At 39.8% G+C, this 17294-nt stretch overlaps 1 protein-coding gene across 1 annotated transcript in view; it reads left to right on the top strand.

Moving 5' to 3' along the window:
* LOC134844539 (3'(2'),5'-bisphosphate nucleotidase 1-like) overlaps positions 1–17294 on the top strand; it is a 553428-nt gene that overhangs the window by 518856 nt on the left and 17278 nt on the right. The window contains exon 2 of the mRNA XM_063861265.1: positions 9787–9915. Coding sequence (XP_063717335.1) covers positions 9802–9915 — 114 coding nt within the window. The 5' untranslated portion in view covers positions 9787–9801. The remainder of the gene's footprint in view (positions 1–9786; positions 9916–17294) is intronic.

Here is a 17294-nt window from a genome sequence, read left to right as displayed (position 1 = left end):
GGCGTCATTCGCCTTTCGCCTTCCCTATGAGGAACGGCGCCCTCTTCTAGTTCGATCTCGTGTTCGACGAAATTACAGCAACCGATGTCCGCCTTATGTTTTGAAAATACATCAGCGTTCCGATTTAGGAGGTCCCGCAATTTTTCAAAATCTCCATCACCTATTTTCCCTTTTAGATGTTCTATTTCTGGCAAAACCGGTTTGTCAGAATCTAGTTCACATGACGAGGGGCGTTCCGGAAAACTCGAGCAGCTTGATAAGCCGTCGTCCGTTTCGGATTTCATTGAAAACAATTTATGAATAGATTTTAATTCATTGATTCTCTTTAAAATTTTATCTTTATTTGCATGATAAGGACAGTCTTTCACACTATATTTCTTCAAGTTTTGTGTCTCCTCATAGTCGGTCCTCATCGGCAAAGCGTAGCCAAGCTTCTTTCCACGCTGGATTGAAACCGTGGTGTCCAGTGTGTTCAACAACACACTGACACACAGTCCCTTTCGCGTTACCGAGAAGCTCCGGCCTAAAATCACCGAACTCTGACTATTTGGATTCGGTACCAAGCAAACCTGTTTACAATCACTCAACGAATTTAAATTTCTCATTCTAAAAATTGCTAATACAGCTTGTCCTGGTTGTAATTTTACTTTTCTATCCAAAAAAATTGGTACCTTGCTTTCGTCTGTTATTATCCTATTAATTGGTCTCTTAACATACTTTTGGTCCGGGTTTCTAATCCGTATCAGACCGTTGTTCAAGTCAATCATCACGTCAAAATTCCTGACAAAATCTCTGCCCAAGATGAATTGGTCGGCATCGTCCAGATTCTCTACCACCAGGAAGCTCATCCAAAGATCCCGTCCTCCCATGTGGAGGACCGTTATTGGTGTTCTTCCGGCTACGTAGATAGCCCCTCGATTGGCTGCGGCCAGTCGGAGATTCGTTGGAATTAGATCTTCCCGCGTGAAGCCCATTCTTTCCCAAGTTTTTATCGGCATCACACTCACTACCGCTCCTGTGTCCAGAAGCCCTGTGACTCCGATTTTTGTTCCGTTGGTGTCGAGCAGATGTGCTGTCACATCTGCTTCATATCCAATGTGTACTGCGTCTTGTTCCATCATGGCGTCATGGCCTATCCTGCGGACCTTGAGTTCCTCTTCTCCCAAATAGATCTGCCCTATTTGGTCATCATCCGTTGTTACATAAGTCCTGGTGTAGATACTGATCCCATCCACGTTCAGCATCACTTGATACGGCCCATAGACTTCTAGGTAGCGTCCATGAAGTTTCTTCGTGCGAGGGCCACCCGTCGTTAGTAGTGCCCTCACAGCCCTCGACTCGGTGCGTGGCTCCATCTGCCTCAGATAGTCTGCATATGTGTCCAAATGCATCAAAGTGAACTCAGACGGCTCACTCAGATTTCTGATTACCTGATGCCCTGCCACCGAGATTATCGACTGTATTTTACTTCCTTGCGGTGCCATACCGAACCTCTGACCAGAGATAACATTAAGTTTCATACTCAAGCTGCTTGGTGCTTTTGCCTCTTCAACTTCCGTTGCTTCGAAGGCGTTCAATTGCTCCTGTAATTTTTCATTCTCCAGCTCGAGTTTCACCTTTTGTTCAATCTCTTTTGTCACTAGTTCCTGTTGTACTCTATTTATAGCATCCCTCGCAGCTGCCCTATAATCGATTTTGAAGTCATCGGCCGCAGTTGCTGGTTCCGGTTCACGTGCTTCTTCTGTTACCGCTGGCATCTTCTTTGCTACCAGCTCTTGAGGTTTATCCTTTCTGCGTGCCTCCGCTTCACTCAAAAGTCGAGCCTTGCTGGCTTTCACTCCTGACAAAGCTTCTTCATGTCTTGGATGCTTGATGTCTGCCACTGCATCCCAGAATTGCGGACAATCTGATTTAAAATGACCTTCCAAGTTACAAAAGAAACACCTCGGGCCGAATTTCGCAATTACTCCTCTCATGAAATCCTCATGATCCAACTCTGACGCATCTTCGTCCTCGAGGCTAAAGCCTATTGCTTTCATGCCTTGTTTGTAAGCTGGGCATGCTGACACATGATGGTCTGTTGAACTGCAATTAGCACAAGAACGTCTCTTGTCCATATCATCCCTCGGTTTGTACCAATTGCTCCCTTGGTTTGCTGGTCCGTTGTTAAAATTTCCATAATTGTTCTTGTAATATCCAGATCTCGAAGGAGGTTTCAACAAAAGGTACTCTTTTGATTTGAGCCTCAACTCCTCCGGTGTTGGCGCATGAGTTGATAGTGGTGTGTAATGCGTTGCTAGCATCGTACGAAGTTCATCATTTTTCACACCATCGATGAATTTTGAGGCTACGGCCAGGTTCATTCTTCGGTTTGACTCATCCGGTTGGCTGCGTCTTCTCAGCATTTCCAAATCATCGAGAAACTTGTCTATTGTTTCATCTTCTCGTTGCCTCCGTTTCTCGAAGCGCATCATCGCCTGGTGCCCCTGCACCCCTGATCCGAAACGGTTTAACAAGATTTCGAAGATTTTCTCAGCAGTGTCACGTTGATACTGTTTCTTGGCCATGACACAGTTCAGGGCTGTCCCTTCTAAGTTGCTGGTGAGCGCGCTGCATTCCTGTCTCTCCGACAAGTCCTCTTCCTCGAAATGCAGCTTCATTACCTCTATCCAGGTATCAATACAGCCATCAGATTCGTCTTTGTAGCATCTTGGCTTCTTAAAGACTCTTCTGGACTTCTCACTGCGTTCATTGGTTCTAGATAACCTCGTCAGGAATGTCTCCAAAGACCTGTTCAGGGGTTCAAATGCTGTGGCCATTGCCGTAGCATCCCTTGGGTTTCCTGCTTGAGTGTCCTCACACCTTGTCGAAGGCTCTGTGTGCGGTGCATCCCTGCAATCCGAATCACCATGAGCGTTTCCTGCTTGACCTGCATGACTCCTCTTCGGGCTTGCATGCCCCCTGTTGCCGGAATCACTTCTCCCAGTCGCATGTGTGCCTTGCGTTGGTCGTTCGTCAGAGGTCTGTCTGTTCCCTGTTGAATTTGCTCTACTGTTCGGGCCCCATGCTGTATTACCCCTTGTGGCATAGCCTGATGAACTGCCCCTGCCTCTAGTGGATCCATATGTCTTCCTCCTTTGATGTTCATTGAAGTTCACCCTCGCTTCCCTGCTGGGACCTCCCGAGTTCGGCTCTCCTTCTTTTGGTCCACTCTTGCTGCTTAGTAGCCCGTCCAACCTATCCATGATAGCCTGCGTTCGCCTCTCCATCATCGCGTCTATCTTTGTGTCAAGAGACCCAAGAGACTGCTCTTGCTGAATTCTTAACTTCTCCATGTCGGCTCTTAAGCGTAACTCCCTCTGTTCCGCCTCTCTTGTCATTCGCGACAAGTTCCTCGTCATATGTTCGTCCGTTCTTTCTTTCAAGCGTTTTTCGCTTCTGCCAACTTCTTGTCTGTTGCGGTTTATTTCTTCCCGCAGACTTTCTCTTTCAATGTGAACTGCTCTTTCTAGTTCACTCATCCTTATCGACATCTGTTCATTTTGTTCTCCTAAACTGCCCACTATGTTGTTTAAGGCTTTCTCTAGTGCTGCCCCGTTATCCACGAGTGGCGTCACTAGTGGCGGTGTAACCCTGTCGGTCCCAGGTAACTTCGTGCTTGTCGAGATCCGGGCCTTGACTCTCTGCTTCAACGTCTTTTCATTATTTATTTCTGGATCCATTAACGCATTGCCTAGCCCTCTGGTTCTACTCTCTTCAGGTTGTGGCTCCGAACTTGTCCTAATCGCGAAGTCCTTTGACTGGCCAGGTGTGTTTGCCTCCTTGCTTATCGTTGTCACTACACCAAATTTGTCCATGGTTCCAGTCTCTCTACCGACGTGTGCCTCACTCTCCTGGATCGAACTATTGAGGCTGACTTGAGATCCAAAGTCCCCTTGCTCTTCTTCATCTTCCTCATCCTCCTGGGACTCACCATCGTTTCCTGCTCCTCCTCCCATGCTGAATGGAAAGAAGTTTCCTAAGGTGTTCTTCATTCTTTCTGAGAACGATGACGACGTTGTTTGCTTCCCAGTTCCGCTTGCCATCATAGTGTTGTCTGTCGGAGATCTTCTAGTTGCCGCTACTTCAGTTGAGATGTCGGACAGTTCCGACATCTCTTCCCGATCCAATGTCCCGGTGGAAGTGGCAAAATCGTGGCCTTGTTCTACCGGAGTAGATTCACTCGCCAGCCTTCTGCCTCTCCCTTCCAGTCCATTTATTCCCTGGTTGTCGTTCATGGTATGGTCCGTATTGACCTCCACTTCTAACAGTTCTCTTCGCTCTTCTGAGGTCTTCTGACTTCTCGTTTCAACCATTCTGCCTGAAACCGTCTCCTCTTTATCGGACCGGGATCGCTTGATCCAATCCACAAAAGGATCGGTCATCGTTTTCCTTTGCTTTTCAGGTATGAATTTCCTAGAGCTATTACCTCGTTTTGGTATCCTTGACTTGTCTAGACTCATTCTCTATTTGTCACTTTTTAATGCCTATACTTAACTCGATTAATGCCTATACTTAACTCAATTCCTTATAGTTTTATTAACAATAATAATGACACAACACAATAAATTTCACCAGATTCTATTAAATAGTGACCACGAATCCCTGTATGTTGTCAGAGTACAGTTTGTATAAAATTTATTCACACTAACCGATTATCGGTCCAAAGATTTTGAAATTAGCACAATATGATGTTATCAGTCAATTTAAAAGATAGTGTACTCACTACCCAATCAAGCACAGTTTATGTTGATTTAAAATCAAAAACAAATAATTTATTTTGACACAATATGAATGTATTATATAAAAAAAACGTATGTGTCTTGTACTCTTAGTCGGTCGCAGTACAATAGTCGAACCTGTCTTTTAAAGAAAAAGTTTTCCCTGCTCGGTGCTGCACCAAACAGACAAAACTTTGAAGGCAGTAATTTTCTCAAGTGGGCGTCTATTGCACCCACCGAGTACTGTTTTACCTATCTGCCTTCGGACTGCCCGAGCTAGACCTACTAAAATCCTCAGGGCAGTCACTTTTCCCAAAAACGTATTATGTTTCAATCCACACCAATGAATCACGCTCTTTTTAATTTAGACTTAGTGTCGCGCGAATATCCGAGTTCGGACCTGTTTTGTATTACTCTGGTTCTTATTGAAAGGCAAGTTACCAGTGCAGTCACTGATACCTAGCCTGTGTGCTAATAACCTAATACCTCTCACTTTTTAGTCGTTCTTTCGTCTACCTAAGTCCTTAATAAAACAATACCCCTCCGGATTGGCACAAATAGGACCCTTCCGGATTGATAGAATCTAGACCCCTCCGGATTTGGACCCCTCTGAGTTGGTTACTATAAGACCCCTCCGGATTTGGACCCCTCTGAATTAGCAACTATAAGACCCCTCCGGATTCGGACCCCTCCGGTTTTGTGGAAAGTAAACCCCTCCGGATTCGGAGCCCTTAGCTCTGTCAAAGTAGCTTTTCGTAGTTTTCTTAATTTCAGCTTATACCCCTCCGGATACGTTCTGCGTTGCTTTTATGCTGTTTGAAATAACTGGGAAGGGTACTTTCCTAGACCCCTCCGGATTGAAGTTAAGGCACTTATTTGACAATTCACACTAACGGTTAAGGGTCTTATCACTTGCCTAATTTCGACTCTATTATGGTTGTCTTGTGCCTTCAGCCCCCTTTTTTTGTCTAGAACTGTCCTAAGTTACTTAGTTCAATCGCTATCAACTTTTGGTAGGGGTATAAGGGTTTTTCAGAAAAATTTATAAAACGTGAAGGGTGTACCCCTCCGGATTTGTGTAATTTTGCTAAAAACAATCTCAAAAAATTTTCTCGCTTACTTTTCCAAAAAAATTTCTGACCCTATCAGTAAGCTCAGCTAATTTCTGATCTATTGGTACCAAGATCAACTCAATATGCTCAGTAGTTCCAAAGTTATTAACTAAAACGTCTTTCTTCCAAACTCAAAAATTTTCTCTCTTATAGGTTCCGCCTAACTTTTTCCGCAAATCTGGTTCTTTCGACCTAAAAATTATTGATCTGAGCTCAGAAGGCCTATACTCTTCTAGTTCAATGCAAAAGACCCGATCTAAAACGCTTTTGTAGAAAAATTTTGCGAAAAACTATGCTACCTGGACCCCTCCGGATTGATGAATCCACCAAATCAAACACGTTATGTTCGATTTCTCTGCAACCCGGAAGGCTTTCGGGTAGCGGGTTTTAAAACTCGTAGATTCACTAGTGGAAGTTGTCCGAACAACTATTTTTACTGTCCTAACTCAAAGATTTCAAAAAATTTTCTGATTTTATAGTGTTTCTTACTATCAAAAAATGGGAAAATTTGGTTCTTGGTACCAAACTAGTTCCAACCACTTCCGAACTAAAGTTAACCGGTTCTACTTATTACAGTAGTGCAGTTACGATGTAACACACTAACTTAGCGTTTTTTTTCGTTTCAAAAATTATCGATATCTCAAAAATCGCGACTTGTGGGGGGATCAAAATATCGCTATTTTGACCCTAAAAACCGGTCTGTTTTCGTTGTTTTTCACTGAAAAACGATATAAGACTATTAATATAGGCTATATAAGTAATAATATTAGTAATAATATACCCCTCCGGGTTTGTTTATTATCCGAATTAAGGTGCTTAACTCGGATATTCGCAGTTCGGTGAAGGGTCACTACAGTGCAGCACTGTCGAGCCCCCCACAGGTTACTATTTTACTTTTTGTACCAAAAAGGGCTACAAAACTTGTTAACGATACCCAACAGTCGATTGTTGTTGTCGTTGAGCCCCTTCTTGTTGCTCCTTGTACTGCTTGCCGGATCGGTCTTCACCCAAGACCCTTCCGAATTGAGCGCAAATCAGCTGACCCTTCCGGATTGAGCGCAATTTATCATTAACGTGCTTAATTGCTCAAATAACCCTACAGTACAAGCCTCACAAACGGGCTACAAAACTGATCGTAACGATCCTGACTGATATAAATGCCTGTAACAACAATATATCTATCAACAACAAACGGGGGGGTTGGATCACATCTTGTCTGGGGGGATGATTTCTACTGATTTTTTACTTTTTTACTGTTTTTGGTTTTTTCGGTTATTTTTTATGTTTTTTGTTTTTCTTGGGTACTATACTACTTTTTGTTTGGTTTTACTTATATCTTTAAGTGTTTTTGGTCACAAACCACTCAGGGGACGAGGGGACGGCCGATCCCCCCACCCTTCCTGGTTCGTGAATTTTCGGTCTTAACTAGGTTAAAAAACTATTCACGGCAATCCGGAAGGCCTCCGCGTTCCGAACTACCCTTCCGCCCCGGCGGTTTAGGCCTATTAAGGGCGTTAATGTGAGCATCCGCTCGGCGCGGAGTGCTCGTTAACGGTTCCGCCGGTCATGATGTTATAAAAGAATAACACCCAGGAGCGCCATAAAAACATGTATGTAACATTCGCCCGGAAGATACATATCGACGGATAACAAAACTAAGTCTTAAGACGACTGGCCAACGTCTAAACAGAGCTTTGCATGCTTTTCACCGTCTCTACCAAGCCAGTACTTTTCGGTGGTCTTTCTAACATCGGGTCGACAAAAACGTTACTATTCTCCGGCTTCGACCAGAACGCTCAAATTAACTTAATTACATGCAAATAGTGAACTCATGGCTGGGTCTCAGTATCCCCAGACCACGAGGTCACTCCTAAAAACAGGGCTACTACTTATTATATTACTATTGTTTTTGTTCAGTAGATAAAAATCATCATCTCCATCGAAGACGGATCAACCCTTTCCCCCAACTCCTAGCACCTCATCCTTGTCAAAACTAATCCAAATATCAATTAAATTCAAGTCAGGACATGACAGGATGCTAAAAGTTCACACGAGTCAATAAAAGTTTTCCGTCCCGAGACCCTTCCGGATTCTTGAATCCGGTGAATCAAGCCCGTTGATCTCGATTTCTTCCCAATCCGGAAGGCTGATTTCTTACCCTTCACCGTTGTTCGCAACGGCCTTGCAACTATTGTAGCAGCACAATAGCTGCAACTCGGAACGTTGTCTGCATTCTGCTGCTGTTTTTCTTATCACGATTGTCGTTGCTATCGTCAGCGAAACTCATGTTGTTGTGTTTCTTCTCTCGTTTCTTGTTAAAATGGCCGTTTCAGCATTTCTCAGAAATGTGACGTCATCATTCGAATTTTTGAAATTTTAAAATACTAGAATATTCCAGCCCTCACCGTTTGGCTAAACGTTCCAATAAAGCCCTTAGTTCTTAAAAACCACCAATCCGGAAGGCTTACTGCTAAAATTCCGAATTCTGCAGAGATTGCATTTTGGCCATTCTGGTCGAATGTCACAGTCGGAGCCAATTCAGTTCGCTTGCGACTTGAGACTAGAATCCGTTACAGCTTTAAGGCTACTACCAAAATATCCCCCCACTCTAGAAAATAAGAACGTCCCCATACTTAGGTCTCGAGATACCCAAAATACACGAACGCCGTTAAAAACAGGGTCGGAACAATCCGTTAAGTTACTTTTTATTGGACAGTGGCACTTTGGTCCATTTCAGATGGATCAACCTAAAACTCGCCTTATCTCAACATAACAATCATAAAACACACTCGAGAAAAATACATTAGGAACTCACATGTTGACGCACTCGAGTATAAGGAGTAATTAAATTAATGAGCAACTCGAGAAATAAATAAGACAACTTGATAAGTTCAATACTGATCAGTTTTAAATAACAGAAATAAGTTTAGACTCTAGAATTGAAGTTTTAGTCTGAACCATTGGGACACTCAAGCTGTCTATCTTTCCGTTGAAGGTTCACTCTGGTTCAGTTTGAATAATTGCACTCTTTTCTCGTGATTATCTCTCCTCCTATTTCAGGATAAGACGGCTCTACTCGTGTCTTATTTTGTATCTGGAAATTGCGAATTGCAATTTCCTGCTGTTTTCTTAAGTATTTTCCCGCAATTGTAAATTCGGTCGTTCTGATTTGTCACTTTGTGTTTTCAGTTGTTGCGAGAAAACTGAGCATGACAGGCTCCATTCGAAATTTTGAAAAATAAAACTTCACTCCAAAATCACGTATTTTCGTGTCCCTCAAGGTCAAACTTCCAGATATGACCGACTGGCACAACAAGACCGCTCTTCGTCCGGATTCCAGAGTCCGGAAGGGTCTCGGGAAGAAACTAAAAATGTTTTCAGGAAGAAACTAAACTAACTGTTTTCAGGTGTGACCTCGTGGTCTGGGGATACTGATACCCAGCCATGAGCTCACTATTTTGCATGTAACTAATTTAATCTGCGCGTTCTGGCCGATAGCCCAAAAACAGTAATGACTTTGTCGGTCCGATGTTTAAGGACCACACATAGAACTGGCTTTTGTAGAGACGGTTAAAAGCATATGAAGCTGTGTTTAGAAGCTAGCCAGTTGTTTCATAACCTAGCTTTATTTTCCGTCGATATGTACTTCCGGGCGAATGTTACACATTTGAATAAACATTTTCACGTTTTGTAACAATCCGATCGTTCTAATCAAATTTTTTGACAGTTAGAGATTGCCCATTGTAGGGAGTTGTCAGTAATTTTTAGAGTAAAAGTAACCTTGGATAACCAATGGGAGGATTGAGAGGTCAACAGGATATATTGACCACCCCGACGGAACCGTGACAGCGTACTTTTTCACCAAACATGTTTTTAAAATTTGACCTCTGTTTTGAGACCAGGTTTAAATTCAGATATTTTTGGACAGAATGACCAGCTGCATATTTGCACGTATTCTGGCAAGCTCCGTCCATTTAGCCAAGAAAGCTGGTCAAATAGCCAGAGAAATACGATTGTCGGGCGATTTGTCGATTGTGGAAAAAGTACGTATACGTTTTTCTTTTCCTTTTCTTACTTTTTAAAATAATCTCAAGGTCAAAAGTATCATAGTAACGGAGGTCCATTCATTAAATATTCCAGTCAAATCCTAAGGATTTTTATAGATATATAAGAGATAATGATAAAAGGAAAAGATTAGAGTTGGAGTGATTAAAGTTAAACTCGTTACGGGTTCTTTTCTTTTGCGAGAGCAAGTTTACGTTATATGTAATCGGGAAGTAGACGTTGTCTCGTAAACAATTTAATATTAAAAAATGCTTAGAGATAGTGCGCATACTGGAAAAGTTTCTGCGGCTGCACAAGAAATAATTGAAGAAACTTGACTAGTAAACTTTAAACTCAAACTGAGGCGGAAAACCTTGCTAAATATATATTGTTTTTTTTTTAATAAATCATATAAGGTGTTTGTACTAAGACTCAGTCGGACTTTGTTTTTGTTCGATATGTGAGGAAATTGAAATATGTTCCGTCAAAACATGGTTTCTGGGATTATCGTTTGTCTGTTTCTTATAGCGGTATCCTTCCCAAAGCATGGATTGATATGTCAAAGCTTTTTTGTTCTGATTTGAGCACCTTAAATTTACCCGATGGTCGTTCTGTGATTTGGTTGTTTACCAATTCTGTTTTTGTTACCTTTCTTGGTATATTTAAAGAAATGGATTTTGCTAATGGTGTATCGACTTGTTTACTGTGTCACACTCAAATTGCTTCGGATTTCTATTTTTTGATAGTCCATCTGTCTGTGTAATTTTACCATCTCTTGTGTGTTGCCTTTTCATTTTGCAATCAAAATAGTGTATCATAACAACAGCTCGAGCTAATTCCAGCTAGGTAATCAATCTATAATCATTATATCTAAGTAGGTCAATGAAATTTGTATGTTTGAAGAAGTTTTTGAACCGTCGGGTCTTGTAATTGGGAAACTGCTTCGGTCTGGATGACCAGTAGCTCACGCGGTGCAATCTGGAACTGCTCCTCTAGATTTCTATCAGGATCAAGACAGCTCTACTCTATCGATGCTTTTAATTTAATATAGGTCAATGGCGAATCGCATTTGGACTCAAAATTGAATAGTCTCGTCTTTCCCACAATTCGGCTGTATTGTTTTTAACAAAGCATGAATTGACGGATTACCGTTTTTTATGGTGGTTATTTTTCCTTAGTAGGGATTATTGCGTCAAGGAATATAGTGGTTTGGCTTGTTTTCCTTTTTGATAGTCAGCCTGTGTGTGATAGTCAGCCAACTGTTTATCTGTTAGCTTTTTGTAAATTGAATTTTTTAACCGAATTATTTGCCTGTTTGGTCAAAGTTTTATGTGCTCGACTTATGGACCCATTTTGCGTCGTTTGAAGGGAAAATATGTTGTTTTATATTTATGTGTTTCAGTATAAATGGGACTTCCAATTTTTTTTGTGACAGCATTTTGTTTGAGTGGCATTTCTAGGCGAAGTTACCAGGTGAATGATTTAGAATGCTTATTTGACGTCATTGATAGTGTTTCTTGACGTGTTTTCTCAAATTGAAAGTCAGTTTAGACAAATGTGTGAGATTTTTGTGGATTTTTTTTTCGAATTTTTAACTTTTTTTTTACTCAGTAGCTTTGTTTCCATTTTCGTCTAACTCGCTAGCTTATAATGCTATGTTGTGTTGTATGCAAGTGTTGCAAAAATACGCTTTGCTGCTTTGTTGATGATCAGAAGATCAAAACTATCAATTTAACAAAGTTAAAAAAATTGGTCGGAGAATCTTTTCCGCTTGATCACAAAATTGAGTTGCAAAATTTTTTCAAATCCAATCACCGCAAAATTGGAAAAAAAGGTCACGGAAAATTGCGAAGGAGGGTTCCTGCATTTTGCTAAAAATTTGTTCGGTATACGAGCAAAGGCCAGATTATATAATTAGCTTTGCTTACACAGGCAAACGCTCGAGTACAATTACATTTTCACCTTTTCTTCAACTGCATAGCATGTGAGCGTTGGATTTTTAACTGTATTTTATCAGTTTTTTCTGGAAACAACTGTTTATTCTATATCATTAGTTGGTGATGTAGTTGTTAGGAAGTTTAACTTTTTGTTAGAATTCCGTGGCCCGAGTCCCGTTATGGGCAATGTTACAGTTGCTTTTCAAGATTTATTCACCTATTTTTGTAATTTTCCTTTATTTGGTTATGTTTGTAAAGTAAAGCTTCGTCTGTGTGTATTAAGTTAAAGCTCAACCGTTCAGCTGTGTGAAACTAGAAGAATTTAAGTGTTTATTCTGCCCAAACGATTACAGCTTATGTTTTATCGGCCTAATATTCTATTTTCTAGACGTTTCAATTGAAACGTAATTTTTCTGATCCTCTCTAGATCGCACAAAATGCTCAAAATCTTGATAAAAATTATAGATTTTTATGACAACAATGTTTTGTTTTTTTCCCTTCTTTCGGCTTGATAGGTTTCGACTTACATTAAATCGGCTTAGTGGCCTCATATTGCGTCTTTCGACGAGCGAAAAAACTTTTTATGTGCGTGTTTTGAGGGTCAGGGCGACTTAATTTAAAAACATTTTTTAGTCTTAATTATTTTGAATTTTTTTCGGCTTTATTTTCAATTTTGTTTTCGACTCAATAGATTTCGGTCTTGGTACTATATTGGCTTTGTGGCCTCATATTCTTTAAAGTTTTTTGTATGTGCTTTCAGGGTGAGGGCGACTTATTAACTTTTTATAAGTCTTAAGTCTTGATTTTGTTTTGGGTTAAAGGGTTTCTAAGAAGGTGTTTTCTGCTTTGTTACCGCTTGGTTAGCTTTTTCCGTTGCTAATTCCACGTTGTAGTCTTATTCTTATTCCACGTTGTAGTATACAAAACTAGCCTTATTCTTTTATACGTCTTGTTTTTTTGAACGTTTTTGATTTTGTTCCGACTTAGCGGCTTTGTTGTTTTACATCTCAAGTTTTGTGAATCTCAGCTTCGCTAATGTCTAAAACAATGAGTAGAAGACCAACCGAATAAATTACTCAACATTCAGTTTTGGAACTCAGAAGCTTAAGGGGAATTAAATTTTAGCCAGAGGGTACTTCATCCTCCAGTCTGGTATTTGGGGGCTTTAATTAATTTTCTAACCGGAGGGTACTCAACCCTCGGTTTTTGTGATAATGGGCTCAAGTTAGACATCAGAGGGTACCATTTTGGTGGACAGGTAGCCCTTTGGACTGCAGTTAACGTACTTATTTCGTTATCGGAGGATTTTTTAGTCAAGGGGAACCAAGGTTAATTGTGATGATCAATGTTACTTGAGGACTAAGTGTTTTTCTCCCGATCCAGAGGGTACCCCAGTTTGCGACCCTCCGAAGCTTGAAATTGGTCTTTTCATGGGCCGATTATCGCGTTCGTAAGCTGTTACGGTCCTTACTGACCCGTTACTGACAGCCGTTACGGAGCTCACTCAGCTTTTGTTTACATACAGGGTGTAAGCTTTTGTTTAGATACAGGGTGTAACATAGCTGGGTATCGGTATCCCCAGACAACGTGGTTATAGTTAACAACAGGACTGAAAGCGTTATTTTATTTTTTTAGTGACAATTACGTAGTGAGTCCATATGAGCTGGATTGACCTATACGAGTCTCGTTTCAGATACTTCTCGTTTTCTTCAATGTTTTCCGTCTGTTTTCGATGGCAATTTTGGGTAATTTTTTTTCCCAAAATGGCTAATTCCAACTTTTCCGAGAAATGTAAGGTCACCTATCGTAAATTTGAAAAATTCGTGAGCATTCTCGAGGCAATTCTCAAGATACTTAAAACACGCGAACGCCGTTGAAAACAGGGCTGGGAACCTATCATTGTTACAATTCATTAGATATTGTTTGATCCATTTCAGATGGATCAACCCAAAACTCACCATATCTTAATATAATCAGGTAAAATAGTCTCAGGTAAATAAATTCAGGAGCTAAAGACAACAACAACCCGGGAATTAATGCCAGCAATTTAATCAATCTAGAATCATTATATCTTTATCTTAAGATATTTGTAAGTTTTAAAAAGTTTTTTGAAGCGTCGGGTCTCTTCACTGGGAATTTTCTTCAGTCTTGAAGTCCAGTAGTTTACTAGGCGGAATTGATTTTTAGAGCGCAAATGGGAACCGCTGCCCTAGATTTCTATCAGGAACGAGACATCTATCGATGTTGCTGTTCTCTACTCTTTCGATGTTTTTGTTCCAACCATTGAAAATGGGGAGGTACTTTGTATTCGGGTGTGTTTTAGTTTTTTTGTTCTGTTTATTTTCCACGCAGAAAAACCAGTTTGAAAAGTTTGATTTTTCGTCCTAATTCGAGCGAATAAAGCAAGCGAACAGCTGAGTTATGCCTACAACATCTAAATTATGCCTAATAAAGATTTTAAGTTTAATTTTAAGCAAGTAAAACTAGTTTTTGGAGGTGTTTAGCTGTATTTTGGTAACTAAGAAATTCAAAAATTTACTGCAAAAAATATAGAATTTTTTTTTGAAGTTTTTGTAGTCATTTTTCTGCAAACATTTGTGTCCAGTTTGCCTATATTACTATGACTGTCAAATATGCCTAAATTTTATTTTTACGTCAGAGCCTTTTATCACACCAAAAACTACACTAATTTGCAAAAAAAAACTTTCTAAACCGTAGTTTTCTAAAGACTATTGTCGGAACATTCTGTGCTACTTGCCTACTAACCGACTATCCTTGTTTTATTATATTCAATTAATTGTGAATAGCATTGGGACTCAAATATGAATTTTCTCGTCTTTCCCACAATTCGGATCTTCTGATTTCCAAGTTTTCATTTTCAGTTACTGTGAGAAAACTGCAAAGTATGGATTAATGCTTCGAAGAATTTTTGGTTGGGCTGATTTCACTGTTTGATAGTCAGTCTTAAGTTTGTAACTTTTTGCTGTTTTTTCATTGTAATCGAATTGTTTTATCGAGTTATTTGCTTGTTTTTTTTTTCAAATTTAATCTGCTTGACTTTTCGACTTATTTACCTCGTTTTGCGTTGTTTGAAGGGTAATTACGTTGTTATACTTGTATGTGTTTTAGTATGAATGGACATCAGAACATTTTCTGTGACAGCATTTTGTTTTAGGCTCAAGTGGCATATACACAAGTAATCTTGGCTAACTTGCTAATTGAATGATTTTGAATGCTTTTTCAACGTCGGTGATTGTGTTTCTTGATGTAGTTTCTCACATTGAAAATCATTTGAGAAAAATGTATCAGATTTTTGTAGGTTGTTTTCGTTTCGAGTTTTTTAATAGAATTTCTTCCCATCAGTGACTTTTTTCCCATTTTGCCTCATATGCTAGCTTACTGTGCTATGATTGTTGTAGTATACAAAACTAGCCTTATTCTTTTATACGTCTTGTTTTTTTGAACGTTTTTGATTTTGTTCCGACTTAGCGGCTTTGTTGTTTTACATCTCAAGTTTTGTGAATCTCAGCTTCGCTAATGTCTAAAACAATGAGTAGAAGACCAACCGAATAAATTACTCAACATTCAGTTTTGGAACTCAGAAGCTTAAGGGCAATTAAATTTTAGCCAGAGGGTACTTCATCCTCCAGTCTGGTATTTGGGGGCTTTAATTAATTTTCTAACCGGAGGGTACTCAACCCTCGGTTTTTGTGATAATGGGCTCAAGTTAGACATCAGAGGGTACCATTTTGGTGGACAGGTAGCCCTTTGGACTGCAGTTAACGTACTTATTTCGTTATCGGAGGATTTTTTAGTCGAGGGGAACCAAGGTTAATTGTGATGATCAATGTTACTTGAGGACTAAGTGTTTTTCTCCCGATCCAGAGGGTACCCCAGTTTGCGACCCTCCGAAGCTTGAAATTGGTCTTTTCATGGGCCGATTATCGCGTTCGTAAGCTGTTACGGTCCTTACTGACCCGTTACTGACAGCCGTTACGGAGCTCACTCAGCTTTTGTTTACATACAGGGTGTAAGCTTTTGTTTAGATACAGGGTGTAACATAGCTGGGTATCGGTATCCCCAGACAACGTGGTTATAGTTAACAACAGGACTGAAAGCGTTATTTTATTTTTTTAGTGACAATTACGTAGTGAGTCCATATGAGCTGGATTGACCTATACGAGTCTCGTTTCAGATACTTCTCGTTTTCTTCAATGTTTTCCGTCTGTTTTCGATGGCAATTTTGGGTAATTTTTTTCCCAAAATGGCTAATTCCAACTTTTCCGAGAAATGTAAGGTCACCTATCGTAAATTTGAAAAATTCGTGAGCATTCTCGAGGCAATTCTCAAGATACTTAAAACACGCGAACGCCGTTGAAAACAGGGCTGGGAACCTATCATTGTTACAATTCATTAGATATTGTTTGATCCATTTCAGATGGATCAACCCAAAACTCACCATATCTTAATATAATCAGGTAAAATAGTCTCAGGTAAATAAATTCAGGAGCTAAAGACAACAACAACCCGGGAATTAATGCCAGCAATTTAATCAATCTAGAATCATTATATCTTTATCTTAAGATATTTGTAAGTTTTAAAAAGTTTTTTGAAGCGTCGGGTCTCTTCACTGGGAATTTTCTTCAGTCTTGAAGTCCAGTAGTTTACTAGGCGGAATTGATTTTTAGAGCGCAAATGGGAACCGCTGCCCTAGATTTCTATCAGGAACGAGACATCTATCGATGTTGCTGTTCTCTACTCTTTCGATGTTTTTGTTCCAACCATTGAAAATGGGGAGGTACTTTGTATTCGGGTGTGTTTTAGTTTTTTTGTTCTGTTTATTTTCCACGCAGAAAAACCAGTTTGAAAAGTTTGATTTTTCGTCCTAATTCGAGCGAATAAAGCAAGCGAACAGCTGAGTTATGCCTACAACATCTAAATTATGCCTAATAAAGATTTTAAGTTTAATTTTAAGCAAGTAAAACTAGTTTTTGGAGGTGTTTAGCTGTATTTTGGTAACTAAGAAATTCAAAAATTTACTGCAAAAAATATAGAATTTTTTTTGAAGTTTTTGTAGTCATTTTTCTGCAAACATTTGTGTCCAGTTTGCCTATATTACTATGACTGTCAAATATGCCTAAATTTTATTTTTACGTCAGAGCCTTTTATCACACCAAAAACTACACTAATTTGCAAAAAAAAAACTTTCTAAACCGTAGTTTTCTAAAGACTATTGTCGAAACATTCTGTGCTACTTGCCTACTAACCGACTATCCTTGTTTTATTATATTCAATTAATTGTGAATAGCATTGGGACTCAAATATGAATTTTCTCGTCTTTCCCACAATTCGGATCTTCTGATTTCCAAGTTTTGATTTTCAGTTACTGTGAGAAAACTGCAAAGTATGGATTAATGCTTCGAAGAATTTTTGGTTGGGCT

The sequence above is a fragment of the Symsagittifera roscoffensis genome, chromosome 4 (assembly GCF_963678635.1).
Source record: "Symsagittifera roscoffensis chromosome 4, txSymRosc1.1, whole genome shotgun sequence".
NCBI lineage: Eukaryota > Metazoa > Xenacoelomorpha > Acoela > Convolutidae > Symsagittifera > Symsagittifera roscoffensis.
The sequence above is the reverse complement of the archived record's forward strand: the minus strand, read 5'-3'. Positions and strand labels throughout refer to the sequence as shown.